Source organism: Ranitomeya imitator, chromosome 1 (assembly GCF_032444005.1).
Source record: "Ranitomeya imitator isolate aRanImi1 chromosome 1, aRanImi1.pri, whole genome shotgun sequence".
NCBI lineage: Eukaryota > Metazoa > Chordata > Amphibia > Anura > Dendrobatidae > Ranitomeya > Ranitomeya imitator.
This window is the reverse complement of record NC_091282.1, coordinates 325,820,689-325,839,580: the sequence shown is the minus strand read 5'-3', so window position 1 is coordinate 325,839,580 and position 18,892 is coordinate 325,820,689. Positions and strand designations below refer to the sequence as shown.

The 18,892-nt window shown below is 48.0% G+C and overlaps 1 protein-coding gene across 5 annotated transcripts in view; it reads right to left on the bottom strand.

The window, feature by feature from the left end:
* Positions 1 to 18,587, bottom strand: part of LOC138670995 (retinol dehydrogenase 12-like) — a 323,796-nt gene extending 305,209 nt beyond the window's left edge. For 2 of the 5 annotated variants that reach the window (XR_011319408.1, XM_069758826.1), the window contains exon 1: positions 18,487 to 18,587. Coding sequence is in view for 2 of the 5 variants with exons in the window: in XM_069758826.1 (XP_069614927.1) it covers positions 18,487 to 18,570 (84 nt within the window). In the remaining 3 variants the exon portion in view is untranslated. Of the gene's footprint in view, positions 1 to 1,535; positions 1,650 to 18,486 lie in introns of those variants that run through there. The other 3 variants (XM_069758835.1, XM_069758853.1, XM_069758843.1) reach the window with 3 other exon arrangements.
* Positions 18,588 to 18,892: the final 305 nt, after the last annotated feature.

The window sequence follows — 18,892 nt, the reverse complement described above, 5'->3', positions numbered from 1 at the left end:
TTTTTTTTTTTTTATGTATTTACAGTGCAGGAGTGGCAGATGAATACTCCCATCCACCGCTCCTGCTCTCGCTGTTATTAGCGGCAGCAAGTGTCGGATGATGGGATCAGTAGTCCCATCAGCTGACACCAGTGACCGGAGATAAAGTTTATACCTCTGATCACAGCTGAGCGCTCCCGCTGTCTGACAGAGTGGGAACCGCGGCTCTCTGATTGGTGGGGATGATTTCACCGCCGATCAAAAGCGGCGTTTGCCACGCTGTCATGCACATTGCAGCGCAGCAAACACTGGATGCTCGGGCCCCCCATTCAAGTGAATGGGGCCCCGGTACTGTTCTGGTACCCAAACTTTTTGTAACTGTTAGGCCGAACCCGAACATCCAGGTGTCCGCTCATCTCTACACACTGATGGTAAAACGGACACACAAGACACAGTGATGGTAAAAACGGGACACATGGATGACACATAAGGTAAAAAATGAACACATGGATGACACTGATACTATTACTCACATACGTGTTTAGACATGGCTGCGTGGATGAGGCCGCACTGCAGTTTCCCACCCATACAATTATCCTCTAGAAGACTCCAAGTCGGTAAAAACCTCCTCAGTGACATAAGAGGACGTACAGGACAGTCCATGGCGCTGTCACCACCCATGAGATGTCACACAGGGACCACAGCACAGGACATAGTAGGCCACAATTCTTTTTATATTATTAAAGTACTGTCCATCTTTCAGAACAATCTTTTCTTACTTCCATACATGTATTTGGGGCCAAACATTATTTTTCTATTCAGGTTTCAGTAAAAACGTTGCCTTCTGTATCCTCTGTGAAAGGCCGGGGTCACACGAGCGTATAACACGGCTGAGTGCTAGTTACATCGGATGCTGTGGGCAGCGCAGAGCTGCGGTTATTTTCTCATGCCTGGCAGCGAGACTCTGCTCACACACACGTCTATGGGAGCGTGTAAAGCATCGGACTGCACTCAGATGTCAGCCCAGTGCAGTCCGATATACACAGAGACTGGCCATGGAGCAGATGGAGAAATTACTTTCTCCGTCTCCTCCACCTGATTCCGGCATGCGAGAGGATCAGAGCACAGACACTCGGATTACGCGAGGGTCATTAGCGTCTCACATCCTACGCCACACGCTACGGTGACCCAGCTGAACACTGTCTATTGCTGGCTGCAGAATGAGCTATCGGAGAATCCTTCAGTGAGCTCACTCTAACAGGAGCCTTTATAGGTCTTCTCTGCTGATTTATGGCTACAGACCAATCCAAAGTTAAAGGTGCAGGGGAATAAAAAGCATGAAAACACTAAATAGGGCAAAACTTTAATAAAATTGTTGCAAAAATGCTTTTTAGCCTCAAATACATGCAACTAAGAAAAATAAAGTGTCCCCGAAAGCGACCAACCCCAGCGAGTGTCATCACACACTGCCCTGCTCCATCTATACAGATCCCCCCGCACCCATAGGCATGTCATAGACTCATGGCGGCATGGAGCAGCGTCATTACAGCACCCACCACAAGCACAGCGCCCCGTGCAGCCGGTTACCTCACCCCCTACACAGTCCACTAGCAGACTACCGAACTGTATCTGCAGCAGAAGCAGGTCACACACTTCCGCCAATCTTCAATTCCTATTGGTTGACGCCTGACCCGCCTCTAAAGCGTAGAGCGCCTGTTTCCATAACAAGAAATGTCTCCTTCATCTGTTAGCGGCGGCCATTTTATTGAAGCCTAAACTAGCAGCGACTGCTGCCGGTATACGAAAACAAAATGGCGAACTTCAGCTATATCCAAATTCTTCATCATATAAACATAGCTGAACAGCAACCGTATTAATAAACCGTCCCGTTTCCGGTGCAGGTGTCTGAGCCTCAGCAGCAGGCTCCTTGTTGTTGGTCACTGTCCCTGGCGGCCATTTTCATTCTTACATTTTTTTATCCTTCTACATGAGCCATAATCAAAATAAAACACAAATGGCAGTATTAATAACGTACTTTAAAGAAGAAATCACCCAGAGGCTCACGTATCGTTGATATGACTCTTTCCAGTTTTACGTTTTTCCTCCGCTTCATCCAGAATTAATAACTGTTATTTTCCTGTCGTTATTGCCAAGTAGCGAATTGTTATTTTGTGAGACAAGTTGTAATTTTCATACATTTTACCACAAAATATACAAAAAAAAAAAAAGGGAAATAATAACCAAGAGGGATGAGGTGGTGAAAAATGCAATTTCGCTATAGTTTTCTATTCTTGTTTTTGCTGCGTTCATTGTGTGGTAAAAATGAGCTGGTAACACGAGTCTGCGGCCACACCAAACTTGTGTAGATTTTTTTTTTTACTCGAAGCTTTGCTAAGCCCACCAGCATCAGGGGCTTATCTACAGCATTCTGTAATGCTGTAGATAAGCCATACCTCCCAACTTTTTAAGATGGGAAAGAGGGACAAAGTTAGCGGCGCGCAACGCGCGCCGCGGCAAATTTTAGGCCACGCCTCTGACCACACCCATTCACTAGTCACACTCAAATTCACGTCTCAACCACACCCATTTAGCACTGCTGATCACACTGTTCATAAAGAATAATTATAAACAAAAAAATATGGCCACACAGTGCTCCATACTGTATAATGGCCACACATGATGGTCCATACTGTATAATGACCGCACATGATGCTCCATACTGTATAATGACCGCACATGATGCTCCATACTGTATAATGACCGCACATGATGCTCAATACTGTATAATGACCCCACATGATGCTCAATACTGTATAATGACCGCACATGATGCTCCATACTGTATAATGACCGCACATGATGCTCCATACTGTATAATGACCGCACATGATGCTCCATACTGTATAATGACCACACAGTGCTCCATACTGTATAATGATCCCACATGATGCTCCATACTGTATAATGACTGCACATGATGCTCCATACTGTATAATGGCCACACATGATGGTCCATACTGTATAATGACCGCACATGATGCTCCATACTGTATAATGACCGCACATGATGCTCCATACTGTATAATGACTGCACATGATGCTCCATACTGTATAATGGCCACACATGATGGTCCATACTGTATAATGACCGCACATGATGCTCCATACTGTATAATGACCGCACATGATGCTCCATACTGTATAATGACCGCACATGATGCTCAATACTGTATAATGGCCACACAGTGCTCCATACTGTATAATGGCCACACATGATGGTCCATACTGTATAATGACCGCACATGATGCTCCATACTGTATAATGACCGCACATGATGCTCCATACTGTATAATGACCGCACATGATGCTCAATACTGTATAATGACCCCACATGATGCTCAATACTGTATAATGACCGCACATGATGCTCCATACTGTATAATGACCGCACATGATGCTCCATACTGTATAATGACCGCACATGATGCTCCATACTGTATAATGACCACACAGTGCTCCATACTGTATAATGATCCCACATGATGCTCCATACTGTATAATGACTGCACATGATGCTCCATACTGTATAATGGCCACACATGATGGTCCATACTGTATAATGACCGCACATGATGCTCCATACTGTATAATGACCGCACATGATGCTCCATACTGTATAATGACTGCACATGATGCTCCATACTGTATAATGGCCACACATGATGGTCCATACTGTATAATGACCGCACATGATGCTCCATACTGTATAATGACCGCACATGATGCTCCATACTGTATAATGACCGCACATGATGCTCAATACTGTATAATGGCCACACAGTGCTCCATACTGTATAATGGCCACACATGATGGTCCATACTGTATAATGACCGCACATGATGCTCCATACTGTATAATGACCACACAGTGCTCCATACTGTATAATGACTGCACATGATGCTCCATACTGTATAATGGCCACACATGATGCTCCATACTGTATAATAGCCACACATGATGCTCCATACTGTATAATGACCGCACATGATGCTCCATACTGTATAATGACCGCACATGATGCTCCATACTGTATAATGGCCACACATGATGCTCAATACTGTATAATGGCCACACAGTGCTCCATACTGTATAATGGCCACACATGATGGTCCATACTGTATAATGACCGCACATGATGCTCCATACTGTATAATGACCACACATGATGCTCCATACTGTATAATGACCGCACATGATGCTCCATACTGTATAATGGCCACACATGATGCTCAATACTGTATAATGGCCACACAGTGCTCCATACTGTATAATGACCGCACATGATGCTCCATACTGTATAATGACCGCACATGATGCTCCATACTGTATAATGACCACACAGTGCTCAATACTGTATAATGACCACACATGATGCTCCATACTGTATAATGACCACACAGTGCTCCATACTGTATAATGACCACACATGATGCTCCATACTGTATAATGACCGCACATGATGGTCCATACTGTATAATGACCGCACATGATGGTCCATACTGTATAATGACCACACAGTGCTCCATACTGTATAATGGCCACACATGATGCTCCATACTGTATAATGACCGCACATGATGCTCCATACTGTATAATGACCGCACATGATGCTCCATACTGTATAATGACCACACAGTGCTCAATACTGTATAATGGCCACACATGATGCTCCATACTGTATAATTACCACACAGTGCTCCATACTGTATAATGGCCGCACGTGATGCTCCATACTGTATAATGGCCACACAGTGCTCCATACTGTATAATGACTGCACATGATGCTCCATACCGTATAATGGCCACACATGATACTCAATACTGTATAATGGCCACACATGATGCTCCATACTGTATAATGGCCACGCATGATGCTCAATACTGTATAACGACCCCACATGATGCTCAATACTGTATAACGGCCACACATAATGCTCCATACTGTATAATTGCCGCACATGATGCTCAATACTGTATAATGGCCCCACATGATGCTCCATACTGTATAACAGCCACACATGATGCTACATACTGTATAATGGCCACACATGATGCTCAATACTGTATAATGGCCACACATGATGCTCCATACTGTATAACGGCCACACAGTGCTCCATACTGTATAATGGCCGCACATGATGTTCCATACTGTATAATGGCCACACAGTGCTCCATACTGTATAATGACTGCACATGATGCTCCATACTGTATAATGGCCACACATGATACTCAATACTGTATAATGGCCACACATGATGCTCCATACTGTATAATGACCGCACATGATGCTCCATACTGTATAATGGCCACACATGATGCTCAATACTGTATAATGACCACACAGTGCTCAATACTGTATAATGGCCACACATGATGGTCCATACTGTATAATGACCGCACATGATGCTCCATACTGTATAATGACCGCACATGATGCTCCATACTGTATAATGGCCACACATGATGCTCAATACTGTATAATGACCACACAGTGCTCAATACTGTATAATGGCCACACATGATGGTCCATACTGTATAATGACCGCACATGATGCTCCATACTGTATAATGGCCACACATGATGCTCAATACTGTATAATGACCACACAGTGCTCAATACTGTATAATGGCCACACATGATGGTCCATACTGTATAATGACCGCACATGATGCTCCATACTGTATAATGACCGCACATGATGCTCCATACTGTATAATGACCACACAGTGCTCAATACTGTATAATGGCCGCACATGATGCTCAATACTGTATAACGGCCACACATAATGCTCCATACTGTATAATTGCCGCACATGATGCTCAATACTGTATAATGACCCCACATGATGCTTAATACTGTATAATGGCCCCACATGATGCTCCATACTGTATAACATCCACACATGATGCTACATACTGTATAATGGCCCCACATGACGCTCCATACTGTATAATGGCCCCACATGATGCTCCATACTGTATAATGGCCCCACATGATGCTCCATACTGTATAATGGCCCCACATGATGCTCCATACTGTATAATGGCCCCACATGATGCTCTATACTGTATAATGGCCCCACATGATGCTCCATTCTGTATAATGACCGCACATAATGCTCCATACTGTATAATGGCCCCACATGATGCTCAATACTGTATATTGGCCACACATGATGCTCCATACTGTATAATGGCCCCACATGATGCTCAATACTGTATAATGGCCACACATGATGCTCAATACTGTATAATGTCCACACATGATGCTCCATACTGTATAATGGCCCCACATGATGCTCAATACTGTATAATGGCCACACATGATGCTCCATACTGTATAATGATCGCACATGATGCTCCATACTGTATATTGGCCGCACATGATACTTCGTACCGTATAATGGCCACACATAGCTACTCCTACACACGCGGCTGCGCTCCGTACACTTTGCATACACGGCTCCGCTCCATACATCTCAAACACACACGGCTCCGTTCCGTTCACCTCGTACACATTCAGCTCCGCTCCATACACACACAGCTCCGCTCCATACATCTCGTACACACGGCACTACGTACACCTCATACACACACCGCTCCGCTCCATACACATTGCAGAAGCTACTCCGCTCCGTATACCTTGCACACACACTGCTCCGCTGCGTACACCTCATACACATACGGCTCCTCTCCATACATCTCATACACACACGGCACTACTCCGTACACCTCGTACACACACGGCTCCGCTCTATACACATTGCACACACTGCTCCGCTCCGTATACCTTGCACACACATGGCTCTGCTCCGCACACCTCGTACACACGTGGCTCTGCTCTGTACACCTCGTACACACGTGGCTCCACTCCATACACCTTTCACACTCTGCTCTCATCCGAACACCTCTTAAACGACTCCGCTCCGTACACCTCGTACACACGCGGCTGTGCTCCGTACACCTCGTACACACACGGCTCTGCTCCGTACACCTTTCACATGCTGCTCCGCTCCGTACACCTCGTACACATGGCTCCGTACACCTCTTACACACGACTCCGCTCCGTACACCTTTCACACGCTGCTCCGCACACCTCGTACACACGCGGCTGTGCTCCGTACACCTCGTACACACGCGGCTGTGCTCCGTACACCTCGTAACACACGTGGCTGTGCTCCATACACCTCTTACACACGACTCCGCTCCGTACACCTTTCACATGCTGCTCCGCTCCGTACACCTTGTACACACGCGGCTGTGCTCCGTACACCTCATACACACGCGGCTGCGCTCCGTACACCTCGCACACACGCGGCTGCGCTCCGTACACCTCGTACACACGCGGCTGTGCTCTGTACACCTCCTACACGCGGCTGTGCTCCGTACACCTCCTACACACACGGCTCCGCTCCGTACACCTTTCACACGCTGCTCCGCTCCGTACACCTCGCACACACGCGGCTGCGCTCCGTACACCTCGCACACACGCGGCTGCGCTCCGTACACCTCGCACACACGTGGCTGCGCTCCGTACACCTCGCACACACGCAGCTGCGCTCCGTACACCTCGCACACGCGCAGCTGCGCTCCGTACACCTCGTACACACGCGGCTCTGCTCCGTCCATCTCGTACACACGCGGCTGCGCTCCGTACACCTCGTACACACGCGGCTGCACTCCGTACACCTCGTACACACGCGGCTGTGCTCCGTACACCTCGTACACGCGGCTGTGCTCCGTACACCTCGTACACGCGGCTGTGCTCCGTACACCTCGTACACACGCGGCTGTGCTCTGTACACCCCTTACACACACGGCTCCGCTCCGTACACCTTTCACATGCTGCTCTGCTCCGTACACCTCGTACACACGCGGCTGCGCTCCGTACATCTCATGCACACGGCTCCGTACACCTCGTACACACGCGGCTGCGCTCCGTACACCACATGCACACGGCTCCGTACACCTCGTACACACTCGGCTGCGCTCCGTACACCTCATGCACACGGCTCCGTACACCTCGTACACACGCGGCTGCGCTCCGTACACCACATGCACACGGCTCCGTACACCTTGTACACACTCGGCTGCGCTCCGTACACCTCATGCACACGGCTCCGTACACCCCTTACACACACGGCTCAGCTCCATACACCTCGTACACACACGGCTCTGCTACATCCACCCTGTAAACACCTCCTGACCTCACACATACGCTGCCTTACCCTCCTCCGGCGCCATGGCAACCAGCAAAGTCCTGTACACGGAGGTCCTCCTCCCGAATCCGATCATGTGACCCCTGACTCCTCCCATCCTGTGACCTCATCACAGGTCCTGTGCACAGAGCAGCCATTATGTGCTGCTGTGCTGGCCGGGTGCAGGGAGCTCTCAGCTGACCGACCGGGTGATTCACATACCTCCCAACCAGTGCGGGACAATTAATGTCCCGCCCGGGATCGCGGGGCTGACTGTCAAAATCAGGACAGTCCCGCTGGATCCGGGACGGTTGGGAGGTATGGATAAGCCCCCGATGTAACCTGAAAGATGAGAAAAAGAGGTTAGATTATACTCACCCAGGGGCGGTCCCGGTTCGGTCCGATGGGTGTCGCAGTTCGGTCCGTTGCCTCCCATCTTCTTACGATGACGTCCTCTTCTTGTCTTCACGCTGCGGCTCCGGCGCAGGCGTACTTTGCCCTGTTCGCCTCTCTGACCTTTCCCGGCGCCTGCACACTGCAGTACTTTGCTCTGCCCTCAATGTAGATAAGCCCCTGATGCCGGTGGGCTTAGCTCATCTTCGATTTTGGGGGTGACAGGTTCTCTTTAAGCCATGTTCACACTCAGTATTTGGTCAGTATTTTTTCCGTAGTATTTGTAAGCCAAAACCAGGAGAGGAACAATCAGAGGAAAAGTATAATAGAAACACATCACCATTTCTGTATTTATCACCCACTCCTGGTTTTGGCTTAAAAATCCTGAGGTAAATAACAGACCAAATACTGAACATGAACACACGTTAGTGGCTTAAAAAAATTCTGAGCTGGGCTTGTGTCGCCTTTTTCTGAAGCCAGTTATCGTATATTCTTATTTTCCATTTGTCATATCCGTATGAGGCTTCTTTGGAACACATAGTTGCTGTCTTTTAGGGTATGTGCACACGTTGCAGATTCCATTGCGGGTTTTTCCATGCGAATTCTGCAGAATCCACAGGTAAGACGCCCTGCGTTTTACCTGCGGATTCCCCGCGGATTTTGTGCAGATTTCGCCTGCGTTTTTACACCTGCGGATTCCTATAATGGAATAGGTGTAAGACGCTGCGGAATCCGCACAAAGAATTGACATGCTACGGAAAATAAACCGCTGCGTTTCTGAGCGGAATTTTCTGCAGCATGTGCACTGCGGATTTGGTTTTCCATATATTTACATGGTACTGTACAACGCATGGAAAACAGCTGCGGATCCGCAGGGCCAAATTTGCTGCCAAAACCGCAATGTGTGCACATACCCTAGTGGTACCATTGTGGAGTACGAGCGACATTTTGATCATTTTTTGCATACATTTTTGGCAGCCGAAAAACGGAAATATTCTCGTTTTGATCTTCTTTACAGCATTTACCTGAAATACTTGATCAAATAGATCAGACCTGGTAATACCGATTATACAGATTGTTTATTTCTTGATTTTTAACTAGGCAAAAGGATGTTTTGATTTTTTTTATCTTTACTTTTCACCTGTTTTTTTGTACAAATCATGGGAGGGATCTCAGATGTACCAAGGTGACAGCGAGGGATCTCTTCAGCAGCCCCATGGAAATTTATTAGCACCCTGCAATCACGTTGCGAGAAAGTGTGGCACCCCAGGAGTTCGGGTACCACAGTGGTGCTGCCTTCCTCTCGGGGAGGGTAATGCCATGCCTGAAGACAGGAGGGATCACTTTGGCAGGTAATCTTGCATTCAACACATTCTGACTCCAGGTCAGAAGGGGGAGCTCAAAACCCTGTTTTAGGAGAACTTCCCTAATATACATCCTGGTCTGGAGGAGGAGTTAGACAGTCTGGTGCAGACAAGAGACAGGGAAGGAGCAGAGGAGTGATCAGGAGCTTGAGACGGCTACGATTGGGCCCCTCAGAGCTGAGTGCAGAAACTGGGAATCGGGAGCCCGAGGCTGTGGGGAACTGCAAGTCCCACAGCAGAAACGGCGGGCAGAGAGCTGAAAGTAACCTGCCCACGTAGAACCTGAGGTACAGCAGCATTCCAGAGCCCGGAGTCACCGTGTAAATAGACCTAAGAGAAACGGCTCAAGTTGCCTACCGTGCAGATACTGTCCCAGGACAGGAGAGAACGAGGACCTTGTTAGGACACTGCAGGCAGCAAGGGACTAATACTGCAAAGTGGAAGGCTCCCAACCTGACCTGTTAAAGGGGTTTCCACCTGTCTTCAGGCTGCCTGGACTCCATCTACACCTGTTGCCGTTACCCTGGACTGACTACAACAACAGTAAACCAGGTAAAGACAGGGAGTTCCATACCCTGAGTGACTTTAACCGCTTTCTGACCTCGGACGGGGTAGTACGTCCGAGGTCAGATCCCCCGCTTTGATGCAGGGCTCCGGCGGTGAGCCTGCATCAAAGCCGGGGCATGTCAGCTGTTTTGAACAGCTGACATGTGCCCGCAATAGTGGCGGGTGAAATTGTGATTCACCCGCCGCTATTAACTAGTTAAATGCCGCTGTCAAACACTGACAGCGGCATTTAACCGGCGCTTCCGGCCATCCGGCCGGAAATGAGGGCATCGCTGACCCCCGTCACATGATCGGGGGTCAGCGATGCATCAGAATGGTAACCATAGAGGTCCTTGAGACCTCTATGGTTACTGATCCCGGCCTGCTGTGAAGCGCCACCCTGTGGTCGGCACTCATAGCACACCTGCAATTCAGCTACATAGCAGAGATCTGATGATCTGATGAAGTAGCAGAGGCGATCGAGTTGTGCCAGCTTCTAGCCTCCCATGGAGGCTATTAAAGCATGGCAAAAGTAAAAAAAATAAATTAATCAATAAAAAAAAAAATCAAACCTACACATATTTGGTATCGCCGCGTTCAGAATCGCCCGATCTATCAATAAAAAAAGGATTAACCTGATCACTAAACAGCATAGCGAGAAAAAAATTCAAAACGCCAGAATTACTTTTTTTTGGTCGCTGCGACATTGCATTAAAATGCAATAACGGGCGATCAAAAGAATGTATCTGCACCAAAGTGGTATCAATAAAAATGCCAGCTCGGCACGCAAAAAATTAGCCCTCAACCGACCCCAGATCATGAAAAATGGAGACGCTATGGGCATCAGAAAATGGCGCAAATTTTTTTTTTTTTGGAGGTTTGGAATTTTTTTTTGCCACTTGGATAAAAGAGAACCTAGACATGTTTGGTGTCTATGAACTTGTAATGACCTGGAGAATCATAGTGGCAGGTCAGTTTTAGCATTTAGTGAAGCTAGCAAAAAAGTCAATCAAAAAACAAGTGTGGGATTGCACTTTTTTTGCAATTTCACCGCACTTGGAATTTTTTTCCCGTTTTCTAGTACATGACATGCTAAAACCAATGATGTCGTTCAAAAGTACAACTTGTTTCACAAAAAATAAGCCCTCACATGGCCATATTGACGGAAAAATAAAAAAATGTTATGGCTCTGGGAAGGAGGGGAGCGAAAAACGAACACGGAAAAACTGAAAATCCCAAGGCCAGGAAGGGGTTAAGGAAAGGCTCTGCAGCCTATTTGAAGTATATCCCCTGACAGACCATCTAAAGGTCAGCATCCTAACTGGCCAACTAATTGGCGCAGCCCTAAGATAATTAAAATACTAGCCGGATATGGAAAAAGGAACTGTTAAGCAGATATTTGCCAAACTTAAAACCACTTTTGACACCCGCACTGCTGCAGAAATCAAAATGAGGTTTTTCGGGTGCAAACAAAGAGCACAGGATAGCATATGGGATTATGCCCTTAAACTCCAGGAGGCACTACGGGCCATTAAACAGGTTGACCCTAACAGTGTGCAGGATGGAGACAAACTGTTAAATGAGCAGTTAATTGAGGAACTCCTGTCCAGCACCCACAGGACACAGCTGCCTATCCTGGCCTTACAAAACCCTGACCTTGACTTTGCACATTTTAAAGACAGGGCCATCCGGGTGCTGCATGAACCACCGCCCAGCGGCATTGTGCCCTCTTGGCATTCCGCAATCACGTATCACCAGGAGGTGGCATCCTTTCATCAGGCCCCCGTTGAGGCCGACGCACAGATCCTAGATGACGACTCCTCCGCAGCACTGCACCTCCAGGTCCAGGAACTGACTAAAAGCGTAGCTGCACTGGCCAGAACCGTGCAGTCCCTACAGCAAAGGAGAAAATCCAGCTGGCTTCCAGTCCGGAGGACGTCCTTTGGCGACAACAGAAGAGGATCCCACCGATCAGATCAAGAGACAACGACCGCTATCATCAGGATGGACGACCCATCTCCTGCCACTGCAACTAGGCAGGACACATTGCAAGGTTCTGCCATTTAAACGAGCGACCCCTGGGGCAGAGGGCCAACCCCCAGGAATAGGACGACCAGGCCCACAAAACTGGGGAGCCATGTACCTTGGAGGACGACAGGTCCTCCCCATTGTCATCGACGGCATTCTGATGAACGCTTTATTGGACACCGGATCTTTGGTGACAACTATGCCTTACATTCTCTACAAACGGTATTGGGCTGACTCAGACATTACCCGTGGCCCAGATAGTGATTTGATAATAGTAGCCAGTAATGGTCAGCCTTTGCCACAGGTGGGGTACAAGGAGGTAACCATTAAGGTGGGGCGTTGAGAATTGAACGCCCAAGGACTGGTGATTGTTGATATTGATCGACGAGAATGTAACCCCATGATGACCTTAGGTACTAATGTCAGAGAAAATTGTCTTGCCGAGGTTATTGTCTTGTTACAACAGGTGGCTGAAACTGCTGGTTCCAGTGAGCAGCATGTCTTGCAAAATGAAATCAGAGCCCTGATGCAGAGACAACAGGTAGAATTTTCTGGTGGAGAGGTTGGATGTGTCACAGTGAGTGATCCGATCCCCATTGCAATACCCCCCAGGATATCTTTGTGTGGAAACTTCCTGAAGAAGAAGCCATGAGCTTTGAAACGCGTTGAATAAACCACCCGAACATCTTACAAGTATATCTGGATCTATTGTTTGTCGCAGCAGCGCGGATATAATCCACATTTCATCTATTATAACGGTTCTGAGAGGTCACAGCGCCGACCTGTGGATTTGCAGCAGCTGACAAACTACACGCCTGTACTGTGTACCACCAGGTGAGCAGTTCTCTCACTATTGATTAGAAACAATCCTGGGGATAAGACCCTATTTGCGCTTTTTTTGTCTCCTATTTTTCTATAAAAGTATGTTACGAGAGATGAAGGAGGCTGGGGTAATCAGAGATAGTTGTAGCCCTTGGGCAGCTCCATTAGTCCTCATCAGGAAAAAGGATGGTACAATGAGGATGTGTGTTGATTACAGGCAGATAAACCACATTATACACAAGGATGCCTACCCGTTGCTCAGAATCGAAGAGTCATTAGCTGCTTTAAAATCTTCTATTTCTCCATCTTAGATCTCAATTGTGGGTATTGGCAGGTTCCCGTGGCAGAGGTGGATAAGGAAAAGACTGCCTTCACGACACCAATGGGTCTCTCTGAATTCAACTACATGCCGTTCGGACTGTGCAACACACCAGGAACATTCCAGAGGATGATGGAGTGCTGTCCTGTTGTACTTGGATGATGTCATCGGCTTCTCCAAGACATATGAACACCACCTGAAACACCTGGCCAAGGTGTTTGAAGCTCTGTCTAACTTTGGCCTGAAGGTAAAGCCGTCCAAGTGTCACCTGTTAAAGCCCAAAGTACAGTACCTGGGCCATGTGGTAAGCTCTGAAGGAGTGGCACCGGACCCTGACAAAGTCAACCATGATCAGGGACTGGCCGAAACCCAGCAACATCCACAAAGTCTGGTAGTTCCTCGGGTTGGTAGGCTACTACCGAAGGTTCATTAAAGACTTCACTAAGATAGCCGCACCACTGCAAGACCTGTTAGTGGGCCAATCCAAGAAGGCCAAGAGCAAGGGCCCTTGAGTGGAACGACAGGCTGGATGGATCCTTCACTTCGTTGAAGTTGGCTTTCACGGGAGATGAGGTAATGGCCTACCATGATTATGACCAATCGTTCATGCGCTACACAGACACCAGCAACGTGGGATTGGGAGCAGTGCTGTCCCAGGTGCAGAAAGACAAAGAAAGAGTAATTGCCTATGCTAGCATGAAGCTTTGTCCCACCCCGAAAACTACAGCTCCTTCAAGCTGGAGTTCCTCGCCATAGTCTGAGCAGTAGCAGAGCAGTTCAAACACTACCTGGACTCAGCAAGATTCACCGTTTTCACGGACAACAACTCGCTAACCCACCTAGAAACTGCAAAACTAGGTGCATTGGAGCAGCGATGGATGGCCCGGTTGTCCAACTATGAATTCACCATCAAGGACCGTGCAGATCACAAGAACACAAATGCCGATGTGCTTTCCAGGATACCCAACTTACCAGAGGTGGAAGAAGATCCGGAAGCACTTGAAGACATTGAGTTACCAGCTTTCCATCGCCCTGGGGTGACTCAGTACTCCCATTATGTGAGGATCAAGCACAATAACAAGCAAGAAGCCACGCTGAACCCATTGCCCCACCACGGATGGGCAGAGATGCAGGATAGTGACCCAGCAGTCCGACTGGTAAAAGAGCTGCTAACACAGGCAGATTCACACCCTGGTCCAAATGCTCCACAAGAGACTCAACAACTGTGGAAGGAGAAGGGCAAATTGTTTATCTACGACGGTAAGCTGTGTCGCAGGGATATCGACCCACGCACTCACGCAGGTGGTAGTCCCGAGGCAAGATGCGCCAATGGTCTTGGAAGCGTACCACGATGAAGTAGGACACTTCAGATGGAAGAAGTTAGAGATCCTACTTCGTGGAAGGTTCTACTGGATTGGCATGAGAAAAGCCATTGAAAATTGGTGCCAAGAGTGTGGCCCATGCAATCTGCGCAGAAAAGACTGACAGCCAGAGGGCTCCCCGACAGCCCATAGTCACCAAACAGCCACTTGAACTGGTGGCCTTAGACCACGTGAAGCTAAATCCAAGCCGGTCAGGCTATGTCCATTCTCTGACCATTGTGGACCATTACTCCAGATTCCTGGTAGTCGTGCCTGTCAAGGACCAGACAGCAAAGACGGCAGCCAAAGCCTTCCAACAACACTTTTGTCGACCACACGGATACCCTGATAAGGTACTCACCGACCAAGGTCCAGCCTTTGAAGCGGAAGTGTTCCAGGAGTTCTGCAACGCCGTACCATTCACAGACCAACAGTATGTGTGAAAAGATGAATCAAGTGGTAATCGACTTACTGAAGACCTTGCCTTTGGAAGAAAGAAACTTATGGCCAGAGAAGTTGCCAGACTTGGTAGATCTGTACAATCACATCCCAGTGAATTCCACCAACTGCACTCCAGCCTACATGATGAGAGGAAGATCTAGCAAATTACCTGTTGATCTTGAAATGGGAGTCCTCACACCAGAAGCAACCTCACCAGATGCAGATTTGGATACTAAGCGACAACAGAAATACCGCCAACTACAAGAGTGTGTGGAAAGAAGCTTGTCCCAGGCAAGAGAAAAACAAGAGCAAAACTATAACCAGCATGCTCCTGCAATTCCCTTGTCACCAGGTGAACAAGTGCTAAAGCGAAAAAGAAGAATGCATAAACTTGATGACCAGTGGGAAGCAGAACCATATACCATCTTACCATCAAAATTTGACAATACTAAACTGTGTCTTATAAGCAAAAATGGAGGAGAAACTTCGACTACAGTATCAAGGGATCATCTGAAAGTGTGCCCTGATAGACTGAAACAATAAAAAAGACCCCAGTACTTCTCAACACATGAAAGAAGAGGAAAATAGAATCCATACCGTTCTTGGAGACTTTCCCCAGTCTTCGGCTCAACTACATCAAGCTATAGTGGTACCTGGTTTGACTTTTCCCCAGTTGGACATACCAGAGGAAAATGTGACTCAAAATCACCCTGAAGCAGAAGAGAATCTAGACTAGCAGGCTCAAGCAACAGACATCACACCAGCAGAGAATCCACCCTCTGCTATCGGTGAATCTGTCAGGCCCACGGTGAGTCTAAGAAGTCGCAGACGGTTGCCCAGTTTACCAATACAATTCGTGCCTACAAGTAGCACAGACACTAGTGGGTTCACAACAGTAGCAGCAGATATGTTAGACCAGGCAAGATTATCAGAAGTACCTGAACTGCGTAGGTCTACCCATAGTGCCAGAGGTCAAATCCCAGCCCGTTACAGGGACTAAAGTGTAAGATGTCAATAATTGGTGTTACCTGTTTTAAATTGTTTGCTTTTGCTTATTGAAGGTTTAAAATGGACAATAGGGTAATGGACAGTGAATTGCCAAAAAACAGTCACTGTAACTAATTGGCACCTCCAAGGTGCCCCTTTGGTTCTACCCACATTGCCAGCGTGGGTAGGGCCTTGCTTGTTCACAGACCTGAAGCAAAAACCGTCTGGCATGGCCGAACACTGGGTCTGGATTTACGCCTTGTAGCTCGCCCAAAATCTACGTTGACTGTTTATGATGGATCCCTCACATCAATACTGTTATTTATGAACAAGGACACCCTGGTATAAGACCAGTCATACTTTTGTAAATTTGTTTGCAACGTTTAAGCCAAAAGTGCCTCCTGTAAGGGAACAAAAGTTTATGTACTCTGTAAGCCTTTTTCAAAATCTTTGCCATTTCTAACCTGTTTGTTTATGTTTTCTTTTCCCAGTCTGGGAGTACTGGATTTAACGGTTGGGGGATATGGCACCCCTGGAGTTCGGGTACCACAGTGGTGTTGCCTTCCTCTCTGGGAGGATAATGCCATGCCTGAAGACAGGAGGGATCCCTTTGGCAGGTAATCTTGCATTCAACACATTCTGACTCCAGGCCAGAAGGGGGAGCTCAAAACACGGTTTTAGGGGAACTTCCCTGATATACATCCTGGTCTGGAGGAGGAGTAAGACAGTCTGGTGCAGACAAAGGACAGGGAAGGAGCAGAGGAGTGATCATGAGCTTGAGGAGGCTACGATTGGGCCGCTCAGAGCTGAGCGCAGAAACCGGGCACCGGGAGCCTGAGGCTGTGTGGAACTGCAAGACCCACAGCAGAACCAGAGGGCAGAGAGCCAAACGTAACCTGCCCACGTAGAACCTGAGGTACAGCAGCATTCCAGAGCCCGGAGTCACCGAGTAAAGAGACCCCAGAGAAATGGCTCAAGTTGCCTACCGTGCAGATACTGTCCCAGGACAGGAGAGAAAGAGGATTTTGTTAGGACACTACAGGCAGCAAGGGACTAATAGCGCAAAGTGGAAGGCTCCCAACCTGACCTGTTAAAGGGGTTTCCATCTGTTTTCAGGCTGCCTGGACTCCATCTACACCTGTTGCCGGTACCCTGGACTGAGGCTGACTACAACAACAGTAAACCAGGTAAAAACTGCAACCCTGTGTCCTCCGTTTATTTACCGGCAACCCACCATCCTTGCCCACTACACTGGGAGCCCTGGGGACCCCGCTTCACCTGTGGGAAGCGTTACCATCTTGCTGCAGTAACATCGGGACCCCTTTAAGCAGCGCCGGTCCCCTCTGACTGAGAGCCACAGGTGGCGTCATGAACACAAACTTTATTCAAAACCCTTTTAAAGACTTTGCCTCTTTATTTGAGCGCTCAGGGACACGGACCGGGTCGCTGCCACCGAGACCACCCCTTTTACCGTGATCGGACCCGGTGCAGAGTATCCCCATTACCCTGGCGGGCAACTCATAAGGATGGAGGGGCGATGAGGGCCTGAAGAGATGGGGTGACATAAATGCCGCTGCCAGTGATTTATCAGTAGCTGGAGTGGGTTCCTGCTGTTTGTTAGAGGCAAGTGCTGGAACCATGACGCAGTCGGTGCCTGCTCTGAATAGGGTGAGCTCTGATATACACGGATCAGGCCTGGCAAAATAATACTTTATGTAGAGGGAAGGAGTTAAAGAGAATCTGTCACCCCGGGAGGTATATGACCTATTACTATGGGCATACAGGTAATAGAAATGTTACACTAGTCCTACCTGTCTGCCTCATGTTAATGGTCCTGTTGTTGAGAAATGTTATACTCTTTCTGTATTTTAATGATTTCTTCCAGGTTTTGGGAGGTGCAGAGCCTTGAAGAAATCCCTGCCTCCTGTCTTATAATACTATCACCCTCCCATGCATGTCAGTTATGGCCCCGGAATCCCGTACCTGCACTCCCTGAGCAATACATACTTCATCCTCCCTTCTATGGATGCTGTATTCAGGGATCTTCTGTAGAGGCGCTGGCAACATCTGCTCCAGTAACCTTCGGTGTGCGCGCCAATAAGGTGGTCTCCCCTATCCCTCCCTGCATAGTCATCGCTATGTAAACATGGTTCCTAACGATGACTGTGCAGGGAAGAAGTGGGGAGAGCATGTTATCGTGGCGCATACCAGAGGTCACAGTGACTCACATGTGCAGAAAATCCTTGAATGCAGCATCCATAGAAGGGAGAAGCCTCATATATGCCTGTGATGTTGGAGAGTGCAGGTCAGGAGACCCATGGCTGGTCTGGACATCACAGTCCGTACTCAGACCGTGAATGTCAGACATGGACTTTTTCATGGTCCATTT